General features: G+C 38.9%; 2 protein-coding genes across 2 annotated transcripts in view; one reads left to right on the plus strand and one right to left on the minus strand.

The window, feature by feature from the left end:
- LOC311292417 (NACHT, LRR and PYD domains-containing protein 3-like) overlaps positions 1-19,039 on the minus strand; it is a gene marked incomplete at its 3' end in the record, with an annotated part of 350,213 nt that extends 331,174 nt beyond the window's left edge. Inside the window, exon 1 of the mRNA XM_084412085.1 lies at positions 19,024-19,039. The remainder of the gene's footprint in view (positions 1-19,023) is intronic.
- LOC311292420 (ribonuclease inhibitor-like) lies at positions 8,775-25,285 on the plus strand (the record flags this gene model as incomplete). The annotated part of the gene is made up of 5 exons (XM_084412088.1): positions 8,775-8,833; positions 16,734-16,904; positions 23,861-24,034; positions 24,263-24,291; positions 25,053-25,285. 5 exons carry the CDS (start codon positions 8,775-8,777, stop codon positions 25,283-25,285), a joined length of 666 nt encoding a protein of 221 aa, XP_084268214.1.

The raw sequence follows: 25,285 nt of genomic DNA on the forward strand, positions 1-25,285 counted from the left end.
GCGGAGGTGGCGTAAGCGGCTCTGAGGCGTGCAGTGTAGTTGGTAAAGTTTGATTGTGCTGTGTAGTCACTGCAATCGTGATGGTGGTAGGTATGTGGCGCAGACATTGGTCTGGTTGCACAGCTGCAGGTCAGAGATGACCTTGAAGCAGCAGGTGTCAGTGTTCGTTTTCTGTGTCGGTGTCAGACGTGGCTGCACTGTCTTCATCTGTTGTGTAAGAAGACTCGGGCTCACCAGTATTCTGGGGAGAGAGGTTGCAGGTTCGACGGCGGATGATGCTGGTTCCAGAATCTTTCTGAGCGCTCGGTCCGACGCTCTGGATGAGCACCGTCACAGTCGTGCTGCCACCTGCTGTCTGGCTCTGAGCAGTGCTCAGAGACGGAGTAAATTGTGTGTGTTTTGACAGTCATTTCATCCATAGCCCTTTGCTTGGTGTAAGCCTTGTGGGCTAAGTCTCTGAGTTTTCGAGTAGACATGGTTCGTGGGCAGACGAGCACACCGAGATGTTTACTCACAGTGCTATGTAGATTTCGCAGAAACAAAGTTCTAAAGGTTACATCTTCTTCCATATGTGGGGTGTTGGTTGCTCCGAAGTACGTTTGTCGGAGTCGGCCATAGTAGGAGTGTGGGTGTTCAAGTCGGGCCTGTTTGACGTCAAAGGCCGTGATAAACCCTTGGTCTGATTCTGGATCAGAGAATTCACGGATCAAAGCTTGTCGCAGTTGCTTGTAATCTGCTTTGACCGCCTCTGGTTGGCGATCCAGGAAGCTACGCACTTCTCTATTTGCGGTGATTCGTAACAAGTACAACTTGTCCCAAGCTGTCACGTTAGCGACAGTTTGCAGGTGAAAATCAATGTCTTGAAGGTACGCATGAACACTGCAGTCTCCTGCAGAATCTGGATCGAACATAGGAATGTTTCGAGCTAGCTTGTCAAGTTCTCGGGGAGGAGAGCTGTTGCTGGGGGCCCAATCCGTCTGGAAAGGATTCTGACCCTTTACAGCTACGCCCCCTTCAGCTTTTGGTGTTTGGCTGACCGGGAGAAACTCTGTGATGTGTGTTTCTCCGTTCCAGACACTCTGCAATCTGTAAGCATGTTTTAGTTCTGCATGAACAGTGTCAAGTTCATCTTGGAGCTCGTGTCTCTGCTGAGCAAGCTGATGGATTTTAGTCTCTGCTCTCTCAAGGAGAGCTTCAGCCTGTTGGAGCCTTTCGTTGAGTTCCTTCCGGGTGAGTTCCTCCGACTGTTGTCTTTGGTCTGTGTGCCGATGAAGATCGTCTAGGGCATTTTGAAGTCTTTCAACTTCCTGTTGTAGCGTTGTGTCCGTCTCGTCCTCTTCCTCGGTCAGGGAGAGTAGCTGGTCTAGACGGCTCTGTGTGTGTGCTCGGTCCTCCAGGGCCTCTGTGGCCTGGAGCTGTAGTGCGGCTGTCTTTTGCTGCAGGTCGGCGTTGCTCCTTTCGCTGTCCCGGGCCCTGGCGACGAGTTTGAGTGCGAGGTTTCCGAAGATTTTGGACAGCTGCTCGTGGCTGTATGTCTGGGCTGGATCATGGGACTCGAACTGGCTCAGGTCTGTGTCCTGTTGCTCTTGGCTCGAGCGATGTGGGTCCTGGGGCAGCACGGTCTTTGTTATGTCCCTCAGCCATGCCTCAAGGTCGTCCCAGCGGACTGCAGGACAGGGTGAGCTCGACATCTCGGCTTACTGTTGGCGAGAGAAGCACAGCACACACAAAAAAAAGAGACAAAATGCAAGTTTGTTTTAGGGTCAAATGAGCTATACTCATACGGGCTAGGCCGTTTATGAGAATTTCGGGCTAACTGATGCCGACAGTTAGCGGAGCCAATTTCGTGGGTATGGCTAAACCCACAATAGAGATTTTGACAGGCGGTAGCCTGGGAGTCGTCTAATGACGCTGGCTTTGATCGTTACTCTATTCGCTTTCCTGGGGTCTCTCTTAGGTTCTGTCTGTCTCTAATTGGAACAGCATGTGACCGCATGTCAGGCATTGTCGCTACACCCATGTGCAGAAAAACACCCCCAAAGCATGATGCTACCACCCCCATGCTTCACAGTAGGGATGGTGTTCTTGGGATGGTACTCATCATTCTTCTTCCTCCAAACACGTTTAGTGGAATTATGACCAAAAAGTTCTATTTTGGTCTCATCTGACCACATGACTTTCTCCCATGACTCCTCTGGATCATCCAAATGGTCATTGGCAAACTTAAGACGAGCCTTGACATGTGCTGGTTTAAGCAGGGGAACCTTCCGTGCCATGCATGATTTCAAACCATGACGTCTTAGTGTATTACCAACAGTAACCTTGGAAACGGTGGTCCCAGCTCTTTTCAGGTCATTGACCAGCTCCTCCCGTGTAGTTCTGGGCTGATTTCTCACCTTTCTTAGGATCATTGAGACCCCACGAGGTGAGATCTTGCATGGAGCCCCAGTCCGAGGGAGATTGACAGTCATGTTTAGCTTCTTCCATTTTCACCAAGGACCTTTTTTCACCAAGCTGCTTGGCAATTTCCCCGTAGCCCTTTCCAGCCTTGTGGAGGTGTACAATTTTGTCTCTAGTGTCTTTGGACAGCTCTTTGGTCTTGGCAATGTTAGTAGTTGGATTCTTACTGATTGTATGGGGTGGACAGGTGTCTTTATGCAGCTAACGACCTCAAACAGGTGCATCTAATTTAGGATAATAAATGGAGTGGAGGTGGACATTTTAAAGGCAGACTAACAGGTCTTTGAGGGTCAGAATTGTAGCTGATAGACAGGTGTTCAAATACTTATTTGCAGTTGTATCATACAAATAAATAGTTAAAAAATCATATATTGTGATTTCTGGATTATTATTTTTTTTTGATTATGTCTCTCACAGTGGACATGCACCTATGATGACAATTTCAGACCCCTCCATGATTTCCAAGTGGGAGAACTTGCAAAATTACAACTGCAAAGCGTCTGATTTGTAAACAAAATGATTTACGCACTAAATCCATCATAAACTCCGGCACAATTAGCATATTTTTAAATTGATATTGCGTTTTTGAAAATCGATACAGTATTGCAAAATAAAATATCGCGATACTCAAGTGTATCGATTTTTTCTTACACCCCTATTATACACTATATAAACCATAATCATTGAGTATGTTTCAAATAATAATAAAATTAATGATGTCTTTGATTTTACTTATTTTGCCAATAAAAGTTAAATATCCCTATTGACCAAAAAGTAAACATCCATATTGAGCGACCACCCCCCTGTATCTGCATGAAATGGTTTGGTCCTGCCTTACGTCCGCACTCATCAGTGACGGTGTTTAGTAACTTTAGTTGCAGACAGTCAGGCGATGCGCCAGAAACACAGAGACCACAATGTTGCATAGTAAAAGAAAATCTGGTTTTCAAAAAAGGAAAGAGAAAAGAGAGAGAGGAAAGACAAAAGAAAGGGTGTCAATCTGTAACCCAGTTTTTCACCAAGAAAGGTGGGTAGCCTTTAGTCTGTGAGTGATATTAACCTGTTGTCCATAGTGAAATAAGCTAGCTAGCTGCAGGCTAGTGTTAGCCTACATTTCATCAACATTTAAAGGAACCGTATGTAAGATTGTGGCCAAAACTGGTACTGCAATCACTTTCAAATTACTGTAGAGCGGTGTATCCCCTCCCCCTCCCCCCTGACTCGAGGTTGCCAGATAGGCTGCAGGATCCAGCAGGAACGTAGGCCTGCTACAAGGAGCTTCCAATGGCAAGTGACGAGTCCTACACAGTATTTTTTTTTCTGTTAATTATGTTTATGCTTCATGAGAGATGTTTTACGAAGTAATTATGTATCGCAAAAATGTACTAATGGCGATTAGCCAAATATAATCGTAAAGATGTATGCTCGTATGTGACAGTACATTGTTAGAAACGTTACTTTGCACGAACTTTGTTCGACTGTCATGAATATTTGAAATGTCCATTTACATTAAGTACAAGTTAGCCAAACATAGATGAATCTTACCTGTCCAGGAGAAAATTAGCAACGTTTGCGTCTGTCTTCAAATTCTTCTCCGTTTTCAGCCGTCTCCATCTTTCAAAGGCATCTCCTATACAAATCCTTGTTTTATTTCGGACTTTGTCATGACGTATTTCGGATTCATAACGAGGTCTTTTAGGTTTTGTAACGTTAGACATTTTTTGTCTGACACGTTTGTAGCTGCAGCTGTGGTAACTAGAGCAGAGCTGGCAACCCAGATGCCGAAACACTACTGACTTCGTGATTGGTAGATAGGTGGAGGGTGGCGCTTCAGGCCAAAACACAACATGACAACATCAACATCAGTTGAGGGCTGCAACTTCACTTTTAAATGACAATATCCTGGCCGGACTACTGTTGTCAGTGATATAAGTATTTGAAATGAACATGATTTCTTAATGTCTAGTGACATATCGGGGGGGGGGGGGACTTTTGCACAGTATTGTACCTCCTTACCCTCCCTCACTTTCACCTTCAACTCTCTGCACGTTTCTCTGAGCCTCCTTGTCACCCACTCTAAAGGCACGCTTTTTCTCATTAAGCAGTGTCTTACGTTGACTGATGACCCACGGTTTGTTATTTGGGATGCAGCGTACAGTTATTGTTGGTATAACACTGTCCACACAGAAGTTTATATATCCAGTGACACAATAAGTGAGCTTATTAATATCATGACCATTCATATCAAATAGAACATTAGAAAACAGTCTCTTAAAACTTCACTCCTCTCCATCCTCCATTTCCTTATTGTTCTCATCACAGCTGGCTGTTGCTGGACAAGTGGTTTATACCTACATGACAAGTGGTTTATACCTACATGACAAGTGGTTTATACCTACATGACAAGTGGTTTATACCTACATGACAAATGGTTTATACCTACATGACAAATGCACCAAGTTGTGATCAGATTTACCCAATGGAGGAAGAGGGGTGGCGCTATAAGCTTCAATTTGATCACTAGAACGAGTTTCTGTTAATAAAGTATCTGGTAAGAAATTATTACCAATGCATTAAATCACATTACACATTAATATAAATAAATAAAACAAATATCATGTCTGAAGTCAAGTGAATTACGGGTCATCGGACAGGTGTCCAATCACAACTGACTTCCGGAAAAGGGGAAGTAACCAATGACATTTGAGGTATTAAGTCCCGCCCCTCGACTGCCAAAAATAAAAGTGTTCGAGCGAGCAAAAGCAGCAGGCGAGAGGAGATCAAGCGCGCGAGAGCTTGTATTGCATGCAGAGGAGATGTCATGCGCGCGCACAGGGTTTGAATGAGCTCGCGAGTTCCCGTTTCCTCGCGTGTAGATCTGTTATCCTCTCGCGAATGTCATTTACTGCGCTCGCCAGCATCAGTTGTGCACTCCGTGAATATTGTCATTGATTTTACCCATAAACTGATCTCTAGTAGCTATAAACAAGTTGGCGGATACAAGGTGATTCATGGTCCATTGACTCAATCCGCATGATATTCCGCATAATATTCACTTTCCTTCTCTCAAAACATATATACCACATAAAACAAAACAAATAAATATAAAAACTAGGCATGGAATTATATTATGATAATCAAGCATTATTTAATGATATTACTTTTGTAATTAGAACTAAAACTTGATGATCATGCATGAATGCATATTTGTCATTTTAACTGAACTTAGGACTGGTGGTGGTGCTTAAGATATTGTTGGTCATTCAGTTTTTCGGTAAAAAAATAAAAATAATAATTCTTATTAAAAGATACTACTAATAATGACAACATACAACACATGAGCTGCTGGATCTAAAAGACATGGCCATCTGTTTGACAAGCCAGAAAGGGGGTGTCATTTAAGGCTTAGAATCTTTTACAGTGAATATAAGGAATATAACCAATTCTTGACAACAGCTTTTAAATTTGCTGACATATTAGGAATGCTCTATTCATGGCATGAAAAATGAACACTTTACTTGAAAATGTGATCTGTGAAAGCATTATACTCAACAGATAGTTTTGTGTTATTTATATAGTCAGGAAGATCTTAACTAGCAGAATAGAATAATATTTGTCTGAATTATTTGAGACTATTTATCTAAATTTTTTGTAAGAATTTTTTTTTTTTTTTTACATAGGCAAATGTAAACATTATACACTTAAACTTTGAGCATGCAAAATTTCTTATGATGCCACTTTCAATTCAACATATAACGAACAGTAATTCACTCAAAATGCAGAAAATATACAATCTGCTCGACTTTACTGCAAGCCTAGAGGTCACGCCATGACGTATCGATCTTCTACTGGTTAAACGTCACGTGGTGCGAATTCGTGTTCAGATGTGAAACTTTTCGCATGAGCTTGTGTGCATTCAAATGGAAATCCATAGTTTGACTGCCCATAACAAATACCAGTTGACCAGGAGATTTAAAAACGAACAGTTAATTCCTGAAAAGTAGATCTTAATTACCTTCGTGCTGTGGAAATACAACCTGTAAGACAGAACACAACGAGCGACCCAGGTCAATATAAGTTTAAGCACCGCTTAGGCATGAAATCATTACGAAATCATCGGGAAATTGCTTGGAAGGGCGTCTGTGAGCGTGAGGAGAGGAGAGACGGATACATTCGCTACTTTGCGAATTGAGGATTTTTCATGCATTAAAACTCTATCCTAATGTAGCGGCCCCTTGGGTATATTCATCAAGACGCAGAGAGTTTCAAACGGGTGTCATTTTATTTCTTCTTCTCAACACCGTGAAAACTACATAAGAAACAGAAGAAATACAAAATGCTTCTATGTAGCTTCACAAATAATTTGCACATAAATTATGTTAAAAATAAAGTATAAAGTCGGCAACACCTAAGCTCCAAAATTATCAAAAATATTTATTATCAAGACAACTATCGCATAGCGGTAACGTTTCGAGCACGCAGGCTCTTCATCAGACTGATGTTTTTTAGTCGAGCACCCTTTTGAGATTGATGTGCGTGCTTTTGTTTCATTTTTCTTCACATAAATTATGTTCACATATGAATCATGTTTACACACAATACAAATCATTTCAACAGATGCCAATATGAAGTGCTGTTTTTTAATGTTTAATCTTCAGCGATGCTGAACTTGCTCAGCCAGCTACCCACTGAGTTGTGTGTGTCATCATCTTACCCAAACATTGGAGTGTCCGTGCTCAACTAAGGCAGAGGCGGCATCTATGCCGGTGAACCGAACAATGGTGTAATGATTCAGTTCGACTCCCCAGACAAGACGATGCTCACCCAACTGGCCAATAGGAACGTGGCCCCGCCCATGACACAATTTTCACAGTGAAAGCAAAATCCTGACACAAGAGCAAGAAATTGCATCGAGAGCAAAGAAAAGCGTTCTTGAGAGAAAATGTTTTTACACTGATAGCAAAATATATATATATATTTGAGAGTTTTTTCAAAGTATTTTGAGAGAGATTTTTTTTCTCAGAAATAATTTAAAAAATTTCTCATTTATATTTTTTTATGTTTTATGAGAAAAATACTTTCTCTCAAAACTTTTTTTAGTCTCAAATATTATTATTTTTTGCTATTGGTACGAAAACTTTTTCTCTCAAATATTATTTTTTCTCTCATGAAATGCTTTTTTGCTATCAGTGTGATAACTTTTCCTCTCAAACTTTTTTTTTCTCTCAGATCATTTATTTTCTCGCATGTAATAAAAATACAATTCTAGCTCCATACGCTTAAAGCTTAAAGGGACTATGTGTAGCTTTTTAGGTATTTTATTATCTAAAATCAATATTTTTATTCATAAATATGCCCTCAATGGTGTACAAATACCTATGCCAATGATCAGACTAATCCTCGTAAACGAAGAATTTATTATCTTTATATACATGGAACGGGTAGGTCCACGGAGGCTTCCATGTAGTCAGGGCCGTCGCTAGTGGGGTGAAAGGTGGTGACAATTATAGGGGCCCCCACTGCCCAGGGGGCCCCGCAAAATCCAGCAGTTATACTGTATAGGCCCCTGTTGTATGAATAATTCTAATATTTATATTAGTTGTATGCCTGAAATTTAAATGAAAACCACAAAAAACATGCAATTTGGTTAAATATTTTTTTCCAAATATTATCTTACCTCCCTATAAATGGTTTAGTCCGATCTAAAGTAGGGCTGGGCGATATATCGATATAAAAAATATATCGATATATTTTTAAATGCGATATGAAATTAGACCATATCGCATATATCGATATAATGTTAGTTCAAATTTGCGCTCTGCTCCCGCGCCTCCGCTCCTACTTTTCCACTCTGTGTGCGTGTTTAGAGCATGTTACAGATGGTACTCAACCAGAATGCCTATTACTGCCGCGCCAGCCACCGCGGCAAAACTACCGCGGTAAAAATAATCCAGTCGCATTTCAAAGTCATTCGCGAAATGACCGCCAGGTGGCGCAGAGGGACATTGTGCAAAACAGCAGCTATTGCCGTATTTTGAAATGTAAGGTTAATGTCAATTAACAGATGAAATAGGCTACTATAGAACATTGTTTAGGACAGAAAAATAGAATCATAATTTAAAAATAGAGACGAGAACAATATAGCCTTTATTTCATATTGTAGCCTACGCCTAGACGTCGGTGGGCGACATAAGCCTATTGCCCGTTGGGAGCAGCGTGATAAAAATAAATAAATAATAATAATAACAAAAATAACGAACAAAAATAAATTAGGTGCAATGAAGCTGTTTATTTGTTTACTATTCTATTGAGGAATGAGACGAATGATGAGCGCTTCTCTGGAGAAGACTGGAGAAACCGGGCATTTCTCAGAGTAAATTCATACGTATCGATCATTTGGATGACACCGGTTCAAATCCCGAACATACATAGACTATTGTACATTTTATATTAGCCTATTAATGCATGTCATAGCCTATTATTAATGCAGACAATCAAACAAACAAAACATTTTTTTATACAGGATAGCCTTTTTTTTTTTTTTTTTGGTTCCTAGCCTATAAAGAGTTTGTAAAAACATGGTTTTAAGCAAGGTGCGATTTGCCAAGGGGGACGGGGATTTCCTTCTGGTCTACACATCCCTGCTTCTGATGAATTATTTGAATCCCCCCTCCCTCCACAGTAATCAATGCTATAAATTACTTCACCAATAGACCATATAAAATATATAAAATAAAGATATGCAATAGGCACGTTTAAACGACAAACAATAAAATCAGAACCAGTTTGAGTTACAGTACATTCATGGTTCCAGTGGCCTTAATGCATGCACTGCTTTCAAAATGTCACAAAGCGTTTTGAGATTATTTTGAATGAAATATTGAAGTTTATAATTAAGTATTTTGGCACACCACGCCGAGTGGCGCTATCCATTGTTCTAAAGTCGGGTTTTATTCTGGCATGTTTAATTAGTGTTCGACAGACGCGGCGGCGCGTTCATTTGAATTTATTTTTCTCATAACAGACAGCTAAAATAACGTAGGCCCTAATAGGCTACTCCGTAGTTTTTTAGTCATACAGATCAGAGTAGAGTAGCCTACATCGTTCAAAACTGTAAACTTTTATTCATATTAGGCTAACGACAAAAGTTTATCTGTCGTCTCTGTCTCCGGGAACTGCGCGTCACAAAAATTAACCGAAAGCCACTTTCCTCTGCTCAGTCACGATAAGAAATCGGCTATGTCTAAAGCCTTTAAATGTCTAAATATTTAATAAATGTTATCTGATTAGGTAATCCGTATGAAACCGAGAGGTGCATAGGATCTACTCAAACTAGCTATGTGAGCGCTTCCCAATGATGAACGGACAAGGGTGAAAATCTCGCTATAATTAAATGTAGTCTAGGCTAAATCGCCCTGAATTAAATTGTAAAAACAGATCAGATAATTTATTTATCGAAATGTTGCGATATTGTTTCATTTAAGGTCATAATTATTCTATAAATGTTATTTAGTTTAGCAGCAGCACGAAGCACTGTGGTTCGGAAAAAATAATAATAATTCACAAATCGCATGCACCCTGGTTGTAAGGATCCAAAGATCCCCGTGGAATTTAACATTGAGTTGAACATTGTATTCATGACAACAAATGAGCATGCGTTTAAACAAATGAACATGCGTTTGTATTTAGGTTTGCTTGGAAAAAGCTGGCCCAAACCGAGGTAGCGTTTTATTTCTTCAAGTATTGAAATAATTAAATGTTTAGTAATAAACTTTTATGACAGAAATATTAGCCTACTAGCCTACATGTAGCCTAAATAATTAAATTCTTTCATTATCAACACCTTACTAGCCTAATGCTAATGTCTAGAATTAAATGTGAATTTCGACTTCTCTTTGTTTTAAGTCGGTCTCAAACTCAGATAGCCTGTGGGGGGTTGGGGGGTTCAGGAGGTGTTAAATGTTCTGTCTTTCATATGGAGAGTGAGCCTGATGACCAGGCAAAGGCAAAATACTTTTAAAGATAAATCTCTCGATGTGTCCAAATGTAGGCCCTTAAATTATAAATATTGTAGTTTTATGTATTGTATTTAAAGGGGTTTTACACACACTTTCAGTTGAAGTGTTCAATCCATTTGTTTCAACTGGTTTTGTAGAATTTTAACATGTTTGAGCAGTGTGTTTGTCAACAATCTGGCATTATCTAAACATGAAGTATTGACGAAACGCGTTCTTGCCAACTAAACGAATGCAAGTGAGCAGCAGAGAGCTCTTTTATTCGCGATCCACCTCGTTTTATTGTAAGGTGAATTCAACCAGGCATTCTGTTTCTTTGAAGCAAGGCTCAATAATTTGTTACAGTTTTTTTTTCGTGATTTGTATGGATGACACACAGCGACATACTACAGTATTATCAGCTGTATGATGGGTTTTTACCCTGAAATGTTTAATTTCGAGAGAGACCCGGCACGCGCAGTGCAGGGAGACTAAATAAACTAAAATAAAAGAGATCCAGCGCGAGAGAGAAGCAAAGAAAAACGCATGATCTTAATTTATGTTGCTTTGAGTTTGAACTATTTTCGTTTTGTAGACTAGCCTACAGTTTTAATTGTTTATTTAGCTGCAATTTCTTTGGCAATACAAATTTAAAATGTCGCAAGAATAAGATTCTGTTTCTTACTTAGAAAATAAACTCTAACTGGATGCAACCCTGTTTTAAATAAATAAACTACCCCCGACACTTTATTTAAACCTTGAAATGTCCAGGATCTGTTTTTAAAAATTTCTTCCTTTGCTATGGCGGGTATCAATGTCAGTCATCTCAATTTCGTGAATGATTCACAAAACAATAATTTAGCAGATTAAAGATAGCTTCATCATTTTCATTTTCTGACGCGATCGGCTGATAATCTTCCTTCATCAGTTTTCTCGTCTCGGCAGCAGCTCTACTGGAATGTAGCAAATTTATGTTGTAATGTGCCATTGATAATTAAACAAAACGCTTGACTTCAATAAACAGTTACCTATCTAAGCATCAAGTAAAACATTTAACGCTGTCAGCCAAGGCTAGTGAGATTCGATCTATCATCGGACCGCTGTTAACATCACATCTTATGCTCTTGGAAAGCCTCATTGATGTAGCCTAATATTTTTCTATTGCAATGTTTAGTGTTGAAATGTTTTAATTATTTATTAAATGTATTACATTTAATTTCAGTCTTGTGATTATATGAATTCGTTTAACTACATGTTTCACTTGAATTGATCTGCTAGTATCACATTTCAATCACTCTCAATGAGCCGCGGCGCGGCGGCAGATTACGCAATAGAGAGAATAAACTGACACTTTTCAAAGTCTGCGATTGTAGCGCCTCTTAGCGATCAAAGGCAGCAAATACACACCCGCAATTTTACGTAAAAGTATTATTCTGGTTGAGTACCATCTGTATGTTACGAGAGGCTAATCATGACTACTTCAGAAACCCCAGCACAATAGGAACTACCAGGCAGTGACATAAGTGTACGCTGAAATAAAGTCTTTCACCTCAGAAAAACAGACTTTATTGTCCTGTCAGCCGTTATCCTGTGCTCGAAGCGCACACTCAATTGCACGCGCAAATGCGGCGGCGCGCGCGCGCTGTGTATCGCCTCACTGATCAAGTGCAAAATAAACTACGAGCATGCAACGCCGTTACGTTGTAAATTACACGAAATAAAAGTAATGTAGGTATGATTTTCATTCTATTCACCAGGAGCAGTTTCCATGTTTCATCAACAGTTATTGTTAATATTGTGTATTCACCATGGCAACTGTCGTTTCCATATTAACCCCAAAATGACACCATTTTTCTTTGTGTTATTTTTTATATTTTTAAATGACTGTAGTGGCTCATACCAACATTGTATTAACAAAAACTAGTTTGGGACTGCTATTTAATAGCTTTAGCATAGGCCTAATGTTTATTTATTAGTAGGCTACTAGTCTTTACTATTAGTCATATTCTTACAATTCATGTTAAGTAAAGGGGAAAAGTATATGTGTGTATATAGGCAAATTATAACATGTTTACACAAAATTTGTTTATATATATTCAATGTAAACTTTGATAATCATAATTAATAAATCGCAAATACAAACAATTCAAAGGGAATAATCGGCAAATTATGATTTTTGTCATAATCGTGCAGCCCTAAGGTGAAGAAACCTGTTTATTATTTATTCATTTGATTTTGCAACTGTTCACTGAAATAGCTGGTTTCAATAAAACTACTTCTAACATGTCATATTTGGCTTTGACTTTGACTGAACATTTGCTCTCACTTTGCGGAAAAAATATCGGGATATATATCGTATATCGATATTCAGCCTAAATATATCGGGATATGTCTTTTGGTCCATATCGCCCAGCCCTAATCTAAAGTATTTATTAATTATTCAGTCAGTGACAAACATCAGATGGACCCAATACAATTGTAAGTCCCACCCCAGCTCGTGAACAGAACCAATCACAGTTGAGGCGGCAGTGCCTGAAGTTAACAATGAACTTGGTGCAAGAGCAGGAGACTGACTGACAAAATGTCGCAGAAAAGAAACCATAAATTAGGGCACCAGAAACGCCATGAACAGAATGAGAGGGAGGCCAGGAGAGTTGTTGTATCCCAGTTGATTAAGACGTTCTTAAAGACAGGTTGTATTGTTATTTCGCTGTGAATAACAAAACTACCATCTACAGCCTGCCGGGTAGGCTCTTGTCACTCTTCATTATCGATGCGCACCATAGTCGACCGAATGATTACGTGTTCAAAATCCCTGTCTTTCACACTATTGTAAATAGAGTTAAAAAATTGACACGAGTCACGACGCATTGCATTATGCACCTAACCTGCTGGCTGATGATGTATTTATTACATCAATAAAACACGAATACACACTACACTTGAATGAATAAATTTTAGCTTTATTTAATAATATTTCTTTATTAAAAAATAAGACAATAAATTACTTTATTTTTTAAATTTGACTGCATTCTTGTCAATTTATAAATGTTTACTTTTTGATTTATGAATTATAACAGACGTTTCCCTGATGGGGGAAAAAAAACATTATTTTGTTGTTACTTTTTTAAAATTGATTTTATTATTATTTAACAATTTATTTTTATTAGTTGTAATTTTTATATAAATTTAACTTTTAAAATAAAGGTTTTACAACAACATCACCTTCTTCTGTTATATGTGGGCCTCCATGCTCATCTATTGTACAGTATATTGGTGGAGGGTGGTGGGGGCCCACATCAATATTTTTTCAGGGGGCCCCGAATCCTCTAGCTACGGCCCTGCATGTAGTTCCGCCATCTTGAAAAACTATAATAGCAGAGAGGGACAAAAAGTACTAGGCCAACGCGTTTCCACAACGCGTTTTCGTTCAGAGCCAGCGTCACGTGACTGAAGTCAGCAGAAGCGGAGGAGCAGAGCAGTGAGAGGCGCTTGTCACTGCCCCGGCAAGTTTAAAAGGCTGCACTGTACGGTTATTTATACACCGTTCATTCATACATATGCTGAGTCACAGGATAAGGAGTCCTCGTCATCGAAAATAGTCCAAAATAGACCGTAAAAGGAAACGTGACCAGAGATTACAAAAACAAGGGTTAATGTCGGGATAGCTAATGCAGGAGAAAGCTTTCAAAAGAGATGCTGAAGTTGCCTGCTTTCTTCTCGACAGGTAAGTCAATGTTACGGTCTTAATTACAAGCTTTTTTTTCATTGCTTGGTTGTGTACTTTATTATATAGACAGTAGAACATTTATAGTTAAAAGTTAAACAGGCTCTTTGATGAATAGCAGCTATTGAGTAAAGTAACGTTAGAGAAGGCTCTGATGATGATGATGATGATGATATCTAACAATGCACGTACTTCAAAAAATATAAGGAGTAAAGAAGGCATTACTACTAATTACCATAGTTAATGTTTTTCACAGTCAGTAATTCATACGGTAACCTTTTTTTTTTTCGTTGTTTCAAGTTTCAGTTTGTTTTAAATAACAAACCTGTTCACCCGAAGAAAAACTCGAAGTGCTATTATAAGACATCCTGTCATAGCTTTTTGGTACATAACGGCTACCGTAGATGCAACGCGCATTTGAAAAAGTGAGGCGCTGGAGAGCATTATTCGTTTGAATGCAAAATACAGTTTCACCACTAGATGGGAGAAATTCCTACACATAGTCCCTTTAAGCTGAGTGATTAAAGGTGAAGTATGTGGTTTCTGCTACTACACTAGTGACACCCAGTGGAATTACACAAATAAAGCAACATTGCAAACACTTCTGCCTGGTTAACGGATCCCCCTTTAGCCTCAGCCCTGTTGGTGGCTCGGGACTCGGCTGCCCGACTGTTTAAAAGTTGATTTTCAATAAATGCATTGTTGATTTGAATTCTTCATTTCTGGGTCCTCTCTGTTGCAGAACCTGGCAGTGCTCATACTGGAAACCACCTTGCCATACACAAGTGCTAAAAAAAAAAATTATAAATAAACTGCATCAAGATATAAATGATTAAATTAGTTGTAAATTAAATATCTTTAAATACTAATACAAAAAGAAAATAATAATACATTGACTTGGGTATATAGGCCTATTATTTGTTCTAACGTTCACGCAAAAACTGTCATTCTGAGTGTCTGACGACCTGAGCACAACAGAGATAAATACACATACTCTTCTGAGGTTTATACTGGAGACTTGTGTAATTAAAATGTATTAAAGCTGAAATCCTAAAAAAATAAAACATAGGCTGATTTCTCCTGGGCGCAGTGGCATGAACTGCTGTGCGCTCGTGTGTATGTAGCAACGGCGAGGCCAAGATTTTCACTTAATAATAAATAACATTATCGGTTTGTTTCTCGTCAAACCCAGTATACATTCAGAACAAATATAGCACGATTTGCATGGGATTATTTTATGACATCTGAATCCTCTTTTTTTTTTTTTTACTGCATGAAAACACAGCAGGGATTTTTTTAAAATGTATTTTTGTGTTCCATAAAAAATAAGGTAATAAGGCTTTAAAACAACATCAAGGTGAGTAAATAATTACTGAATTTCCATGTTTGTGTAAACTGTCCCAAAGACAGTCACAGAAAAATAGTGAAGGGGTAAATAAACTTTAAACAGATCAAATACATCGTGTTTGCTAAGCGACGTAGGCCTATAGTGAGTTTTAAACCAACCAAATTCACTCATTTATGAGATCTCTATTTCACCTTTTTTTTGTAGAATTGTAAGGGAATTTTTATTCATTCATAAAGCTGGCTGTTACCAGGTTATTTCCAATTTCCAAATATGTGATTATTGTTTTAAATATATTTTTTAGGTGTTAAATGGGTTGGTGCTGTTGGTTAATGTTGTAACTGCAGTTTTGTCTTGTTCTTATCTGTCGTTTTTGACTTTCTTGAATTGATATTGTCACGTATTGTTGTTAGATTAAATAAAGTCACTTGAACTTGCCATACCTTGACTTTTAGTGAATTGGCGCCACTGAGGGACAGTCCCATATTAAGCCAGTTGAAAAACATTGGATGATGTGAATTATTCTGGCCCACCCACACTTTTAGAGGCCCACCCATCATCACTTTCTGCCTCCGCCACTGTCGGGTTGGTTGGGACAGGGTTCAAAGGGCAGGGCGGGGTCAAGTATTTGTCAATCGGAAGAATTTGTCAATGAAATGACGTGGTGTCTGCTGCTCATATAGTATGCTCGTAATGATGATCGACAGGACTGAATGTTTAGGCTCCTCCCGAATCTACGTTTTAAACTTCATTTAATGAAATAGTTTTCTGAACACAATAGTTTTCCATCAAGCCCAGATTCACTGCATCTCTCTACAGCTGGTCTATGAGTCTCCAGATGTTCACAAACATGCAGTTTCACAAGCCAGTTTTCTCTGTGCTGACGTTTCTCACTCCTCCTGCTTTAAAGACAGAAAGATCTTAATTTCACACTCTGTATTCATACTGATAATCATGATCTAGTGAGCTATTGCCCTTCTGCTCTGTGAGACGTTTCTGTTCTTATGAGTTTGCTTTAGGACTGAGTGTCGCTCTAGTTTCTTTTAAGTTTATGTTTATTTGTGTATTTAAATGTTTAAAGAAAAATTTGACATCTAAATAACTAACTAGAGCTTGTCTTTAAAACAGTAATGAAGTTTTTTATCATATCAGTCATTTTTGTAATGCAACAGACATTTATTTGAGAACGGAATTGCCTCTTCTGCAGGTTTGTGAGTCCTGCTGCAGAGGAAGCCTGTCAGTATGTGAATAGAGTTGTGGGTATAAACCCGTTACTCCAGAGAGAGCTGAATCTGAGTGAACATGAACTAGGAGACACACGAGTGAATCAGATCGCTGCTCTACTGCAGGATAAACACTGTCAACTCAACACACTGACGTGAGTATTGCTCATTTATTTATTATATTACTTTATGTTTAGTTGTAATGTTAGCTGATGATAATATTTTCAGACAGACAGTTTGATCATGGGTCAATAATTATTTCAGTTACTGTAGAGGCAGAACAATGTTTGTTCATAACTGCTTTCAATTTAATATTTGTATTTCACAAATATCTAATTTTGGTGCAGCATATACTGTAATTTGTAAAAATTGTAATAAGTGCATTTAAAAAATCTGTGATCAGTATCTGCCTGTAATAAGATCCAGTGAAGGTAAGTTTATTTATAATTAGTGGTGGGCCGTTATTGGCGTTAACGTGCTGCGTTAACGTGAGACTCTTATCGGGCAATAAAAAAAATATCGCCGTTAATCTATTCTCAAAGTTGGGTTGGGAGCTGGGTCTATACTACGCAAGCTATGATGACTTTCACCTTGATATTTTAGCACGGATGTATACCTAGCCGAATTGCACTGTAGGGGGCTTCGAACCTGTGTGTATGCCTACTGTGAAATTACCACATCAAACGTAACGTGACGTGCTAACATGGATGCAGATATGAAACCGCCGGGTTTGCTTCAGGGAAAATGTATTTCTCAGATTGTCAGATCGGATAGCTATCTGATTTATCAACGATTCCATTTACACCTGGTCACATAAATGTGTTTTTGCGAAACGGATTTAAATCCGATCTTCAATTCCCGCGCTATATGCAGATTTAATGGAGTGCACGTCACCGAAAGCAACAGATTGAGCTGCATTTTATTGATCATCAGCTAAAATTTCACAATCAAAGACCGCAATAAGAGAGAGCAGCAACAGCCCTGGTAAGATCATTTCATATCTTTACTTTTAATGATGATGATTGTGTGTTTAGCGTCTGTGACTTACTTTCACTGTGATTTGCGATAGTTTGCACGTTAGCTTGATGAACAGATGCTCAGTTGCTCATCTGCGGTGATGCGTGTTGCAGTAGCGTCATCATATCTGGCTATAACATTACATATAGCCCATAACACGCTCTCACACGTTTATTTTTTTAGCATTTTTGGGAGGAGTACAATTTACATATGTGGTTTCAACAACCAGATGCATTTACACGTGTCCAGTTTCGTCTGGAATGCGTCTCAGACCTCCTCCTGAAGTGGTTTGAGCGATCGGATTCAAATCCGTCTTGAATGCGTTTCGGAGGGCATTTACACCTGGGGTCTCATTTATAAAACTGTGCGCCCGAAAGCCAAAAATGGCGTACGCAAAAAAATATTCTGACTTATAAAACCGTTCGTACGCCAGAACCTGCGCAGAATTCACTTTATAAATCCCAGTCAGCGGCAGATTGTGCGCACATGCGTCTCCACCCCGAAATAACCATATATGGAGCTTACAACGCCTAGTTTTACTATGCATATCCTCATCTGCATATCATTTGCATATGATTATTCATCCACGCAATAACGTTTAACGGTACAAGACACATTACATTAATAAAAATCATGTAGTTGCCTATCCTTGCCTTGTTTTTGAATACATAAATCAAATAGTGTCAAATACATTTCAGAGAAAGTTTTTCTCAATCTTTTCCACTGCCTGAATTATATTTTTAATTGATTTACATTTTTAATGGAAACAGATAGGCCTTGGGCATTATTTGCACGAAACTATTTTCTCAGACAATCTGGTATTATCATGATAAGCAGTTATCTCTGTGGTTAAAACATTAAAACACAGCATGCCACAGGAAAAGTGTTCAAAAACATCGCATCCACAACAAATATTTCTATTGACTGAATAGGCTATAAAAAAATGTTGTAACTTCTCAGTAATGATTTCATGTTTAAGTGTTTAACTCCATTAATTTGAATGGCATATTTAATCTAAATGTTTATATCAGAAGTAAAACATAGTTTAAATCATTATTTTATTTATTTAAACTGTTATTTGCGTCAGTTTCACTAAACGGCCCAACGCGCTCGCTGGCGCGGACATTTAAGAAGGGATGGATATTTGCTTCAAGTGATAAGCTTGGTGAGTGAAATTATATTTTGTATTATCTTTCTGTATATGTCTTTAAAAAATCTGTCTAAAAGTGACCAAAAAGACATTTAACTCCAGCTCACCATCGGTGTCGCCAAACTGCTCCATCTCCAAAACGTTCGTACGCATGGGTCAGAGTTTGCGTGCAGGTGCGCAAATTTTCCCGTCAAGTTTGTTTTTATAAATCACAACTTATGCGTCGGAAGTGGCGTACGCCTCTCTCAGGGCCTGTTTTGTGCGTACGCAACAGTTATAAATGAGGCCCCAGGTCTTTTCACGATCGGATAGCTATCCCATCTGAGAAAACGCATGAAGTGGCCAGGTGTAAACAGCCTTTTAGTCATTATTTGGGTAGCACACATAATCTGAATGCCTTCGGCAGAATGGGGGGGCGATGATCTCTGTGAACTCATAAATCATGCAGATTCACTGAGATTGAACAAGTGTTTTGCGTGGGAACGCAAAAGATTTGAAAAAAATAATTTCTCCCAACCTAAAAATGTTTCCACCACCATGTCCCTTTAGGGGCTCCGTAATTTACTAATACATTTTTAAATACAAAAGTTTTCTGTAAACATTAGTAAATCCCCTGTTAACTAACATGAAGAAAGAATAATTGTATAAACTAACATGATCAGATTAAGGAATAAAAGTATTTCCTTAAGCAGAAGACAATCAAACAAGTTTTGTAAAAGGTAGTTCATCTGCTTTAGTGCTGCACCGTGAGGCAGTGTCAGTGTATTTAATGGATGGCTCAGCTAAACAGGCCAATAAGAGACTATTAACTACTACTAACTACTACTAACTACTACTACTACTAACTACTACTACTACTACCACCTACTACTACTACTACTAAGGTCAGTGGATATTCTGGGCTTTAGCCCAAACTAAAATTGTTTATTTTTATTTAAAGGAATTCATTAATTATAAAAGCGATTTCAGGGAATAAAGAAAAAGAAGGAAAGGCTTATTGTATTAGTGAAATAATTTTAACTATTTGCAAATAATATTTTATTTTTAATTATGCATGCATTGTCTCTAAATGAATAAAGGACATTATAGCATATTTTCAATTCAAAAAGGCAAAATGTAATAAATAAATAAAAATGTTAAATGTTTATCTACTTACATTTTACCAGGCATTCGTTCACTTCTTTCATCATTTTGACAATGATCATTGATACAATTTTACAATGATAAAATGATGAACTTTTAGTCTTCCTAACAACAAACAGAGCGGTGCATATGTAGCATATATAATTTGCTGCAATTATAGATAAAATAGTAGACCAGTATCAGAAGATCTTAGTTTGGCTCAGAGAGGAAAAGGTGAAGTTCAATGATACACAGAGTCAAGGTTGCAGTGCAATTATGAGTTGTATTACATATAGGACAACAAGTATTTACAATATTTACACATGCACATAAGAAGTATTCAGTTCAAAGTTATTAATGAGCATGCAACAATCTCAGAATTCTCTCTATCATAAAAAGGTGCTTGAAGCCACAGTGGTTCACAACACACAGCCCTCGAGACAGGCAGAGTCCAAGGAGTCCATGATGGACAGTTCATAAGATCAGTACCAATGTGTGGATGTGTAAAATGTCCAAGGTGTGTGTAAATGTCTCAGAGTGTGTGTAAATGTCTCAGAGTGTGTGTGTAAATGTCTCAGAGTGTGTGTGTGTGTGTGTGTGTGTGTGTGTGTGTGTGTGTGTGTGTGTGTGTGTGTGTGTGTGTGTGTGTGTGTGTGTGTGTGTGTGTGTGTGTGTGTGTGTGTGTGTGTGTGCGCGCAAGTGCCAATTAGCAGCTGCAGTGCCTCGTACCACACCGGTAGATGCATGCACTCCGAAGCATCAGGTTTGGGCCTAGTGGCTCGCCATCAATGCACAGAACCTGGCTTGTACAAAACAGGATCAATTAATACATCACACATCAAGCATCACAACTATATCACCATAATCATAATATAATAAAGTCATCATATTATCATAATCAATCTCAGTTCGTTTGTTTCATCATGTACATGATTCAATATAAATACTGCATATAGCAATATAAATAATTTAACAATCAGCAAGAGTACTCTTATAAATAGACAAATATCAATAAATAGCTTCAAAATACATTTCAGAATCAAAGAGTAGTTGACTTCATAATTCAATATTCAACAATATTAGGATTAATGTATTGCTCATTTAAATAGGCACAAAATGTATATATATAGTCAGACTCAGTATGATCAAAGCACAGCCAGCGCCAGCACCGGCTAACAAAACCATATACACATACAACACACTTTCAGCACCGTATAACAAACAGTGACAAACTCACCAGTTCCTGTATCATTAAGTCACTCAACAGCAGTCATTTGAAAAGGTAGATGCAATCTAAAAGGTTGACATACATAATAGTTAAACCAGCAGTTTAATTAATAAAATGTTTGAACGGCTAAACGCCTACCTGCAGCAGCTTAACCCCTGGTTCACACAGGACGCCGAAGCGACGCGGAACGGAAAATCACGCGCGGTCCGGCGCCTGCCTGTTCACACTAGACGCGTATTCTCCGCGGCGGTCTACAAGCTTCTGCTCAGTTGTTGTTTATTCAGAGCTATTTTTTTACATCATGGGTAAGTAAGTAACCTCATAAAATGAATACATCATGTTTCTGTAACCAAGAAGTTTGTACACTTCTTGTATTAATACTTTTTGTTAATACTCGCGGTATTTTAATTTGAAAATTGCTTATATTTTGACAATTGACCGGATGTCTCGTGTTTCTTGGTGTGACTTCCTGCCGGAATGGACGCGGATCACTCGCGGCTCGCGAAAAAAATAGACCAGACGCCGAAACTGGCGCTTCACGGCGCGGGCCGTCCGCGACGCGCCGCGGCGCACCGCGTCTGGTGTGAACGACACCATAGGTTAACATGGGCGCCGAAAGGAAGCGGCCTCCGTTCCGCGCCGCTTCGGCGTCGCTTCGGCGTCCGGTGTGAATGGGCCGTAACACACCGGCTCGCGCACACACATACCAAACAACAGCGCGCGGCCGTATTTAAAGGAAAAGTGACGCAACACTCTGTCAAGTCTCGCGATGCTTCACGAAGTCTCGCGACAACGTGAACACAGGATGGAACCGCGAATAAGAAGAATAAGGAAAAACGTCTGGGTTACACATAGGCCTAATGGAGTACATCAGAGCAGCATCAAGAATATCAAATATTTTGCAGTGAATCTTTTATTTGCATCTTAAGTTTATTGCCAATAATAATGACAGGTTTGTGAAAGTGTAGAACTCGGTGAGCTCGCGCAAAACACATCTTTAGCACAGCGACTCATTTGCACGTCTCTGATTGGCCAATGCGTTCAACCGACATGTCTGTGATTGGCTACAATGCTCAACGCTGCAAAAGCACGTCGTGAGTACCTTTAATGCAGAGGGAAAAATATATATAGAACTGTAAAATGCACTTTTCATGATTAGGTAATCGCGGCAGCTGTAGTCTTATTCACATTTGTTTTTCTGATTAATTGTTTTGCTCTATGAGAAAGACAAGGTAACAAAATATTAGGGGCTTTACTATAAACATTCGGGGCTTAAGCCCCCTTAGCCCAGCCCTAGTGCCGCCCCTGACTACTATTATTCCTTTTAATTATACTAATGTCTAATTAAAGCGTCTACAAATGTATAAAACTGATCAGAGATCAGGTAAAACCCACAAACCTGTTTTGAGCTCGGACAGACACTTCCTGTTTAATGTCCCGCTGGCAGTGTTTCAGAGCTCCGTACGTTAATGGAGCGTTTCATAGTGTTTGAACTTGGACTCAAATATAAAGAAATGCGGTCAGTGCTTCACTCAAGGAGTTCAGTGAAGCTGGCAATATTCACATAGGCTATTCGAACTTCCCTATTCTTGAGCTAAACGTTGTTAAAACACAAACCACACCTATTTACAATCACAGTAACCTAGACAACGAGCTACAACCCAATTCTCATCAAAACAAGCTTTATAATATTAATTTGTCTCTAACCAAACGAATGAGAGTCCAAATAAGGGACCGTCTGCAAAGTGCAAATCCCAAAATGCTTCTGCACATTTTATAGGCTATTATTAAACATATTCAATAGCTTCACTGTGACGCACTGTACTGTCACCAAATTCAGTTCACACATCACTGCTCTCCTGCTGCTGGTTATACTACATTACTTAGTTTGATAAAAAAAATGCATAATTTTTATGATTATTTATTATGAAAAAAAATCAATAACTTCACCCTTTTTAGAAAAAATATTAAATAACTTCACACTGTTATACAGTGTAATGCCATCAAATTCAGCAAGTAAATAATGCAAAAGCTGCGTACAGTACCAATATAATTTGTGTAAAGAATAGGCCTACTTATTTTTTTTATGTGCAATTACTTCCCAAACTAAGTGTTGTAGGCCCATAACCAACATTAGAGCAGTGATGTGTGAACTACATTTTTATTGAATATATTTCATAATATAAAATGTGCAAAAGCAGTGTAGTATGACCAGTGGGTCACCATTGATGTGTAAACTGAATTGGGTGGCACTACAGTTTGTAACATTGAAGTTAATTGTGTATTTTTGACTATGAGTTGATGCTGTAGTCGTTTTTGGGTTATACTGCACTTTGCAGACGGTCCCTTTGAACTTGTCTCTCAGCCGCCTGCTCATCTAGATCCATTTAGCCTATATTATATGCGTTTTTATACTGTCTATGATTATTACAAAAGCTTGTTTTGATGAGAATTGGGTTGCAGCACAGGTTACTGTGATTGTAAATAGGTGTCGTTTGTGTTTTAACAACGTTTTAGCAAGAAGACAATGTGTCTGAAACCAACCGTCATAAACACATTTGACCCAGTAAGTCATTTTCTCTTTATGTCTTCAGTCTGAATAGATGCAGAATTACAGAGAAACAGAGTCTCATCCTGACTTCAGCTCTGAAATCAAACCCGTCACACCTGAGAGAGCTGGACCTGAGCGGGAATAAACTAGGAAACACAGGAGTGAAGCACTTATGTGCCGTACTGAAGGATTCACACTGTAAACTGGAGAGATTGAGGTCAGTCACATTCACATACAAGAATCAAAATGCTTGAAATCACTTCAACAGTTTAAACTAAAACACTTTAACATTGTATTTGTGCAAACTTAGTATTTTGTGATCTGGTGAAGTAAAGATGAAGATCTCTCTTCCTCTGTTTTATTTGCTTATGAAGATGATGTGACTTTACAGAATAAAGAGTTTTCTTTTCTTCTGTCTTATTTTCTTCTCTCTCTGCTAATGTAGGTTAAGCTGCTGTGATATGACAGATGAAGGTTGTTCTGATGTGACTTCAGCTCTGAGATCAAACCCGTCACACCTGAGAGAGCTGGACCTGAGCGTGAATACACTAGGAGACTCTGGAGTGAAAAACCTCAGTGATCTACTGATGAACCCACAATTCAAGCTGGAGAAACTACAGTTAGTATCATTATACTGTACAGCAATTACAGTGTGACTGAAGTTTATTTATTTGAAGACAGCAGGGCTTATGTTTCAGTGTTTATAGCAGTGCACTTCTGGGTTTCCCTATTGCTCACATTTTTATGTGTTTTTCATCTAGTTAGTAATTGTTTAATTTCCAGCATTTGATACAATGTACTGATTGTGTACATGCAGAAATCTGCCTTTTCAACAGAGAATAAAGAAGAGAGACATTAAATAAATAGTTAAAATGAAAGAGAAGAAACAGTGTCTTCCAGCACACAGAACTAGTGTGACTGGGTTTCAGAACAGACTATTGGAAACTAAATGCTGCTGTACCTCTTCAATAAGATGATCATCTAAAGCCGCGTTTCCACCGAAATTACCCAGAACAATCTGTCCCAGGATCTTTTCCCCCAGACCTGTTGCTGTCTGTGTTTCCGTCGCTGTCTAAAGTACCGTGAAGATTACGCAAATTAGTCCGGTGACGTAGGACTGTGTGTGACTTTCCAGTTCCCGCTGGATCTCGTCCTCCTCATATAAGTTTAATAAAGCCTGAACCTCATCATCAGTCCATCTGTCGTATTTTTTAAACTCCATTGTTGATTTGAAGAGCAAACACCCCTCACCATCACCCGGCAGCTCGACGGCACTCGACAGACCAGTGGAGCGGGAGGACCGCGGGGAAACACTCCCACTGTGAGCCTCAGGTCTCCTAGAGTGTTAACCGTATTGGCGGCTCTGCTTTGTGCAGAGGCAGTGCTGGGTAACAGCAGAGAGACTCTAGCCTTCACGAGGAAGGACAGTCACGACCGCAGTGTCAACATGGTCCTGTTCTCACAGTGA

The sequence above is a fragment of the Rutilus rutilus genome (genome assembly GCF_951802725.1).
Source record: "Rutilus rutilus genome assembly, chromosome: 6".
Taxonomy (NCBI): Eukaryota; Metazoa; Chordata; class Actinopteri; order Cypriniformes; family Leuciscidae; genus Rutilus; species Rutilus rutilus.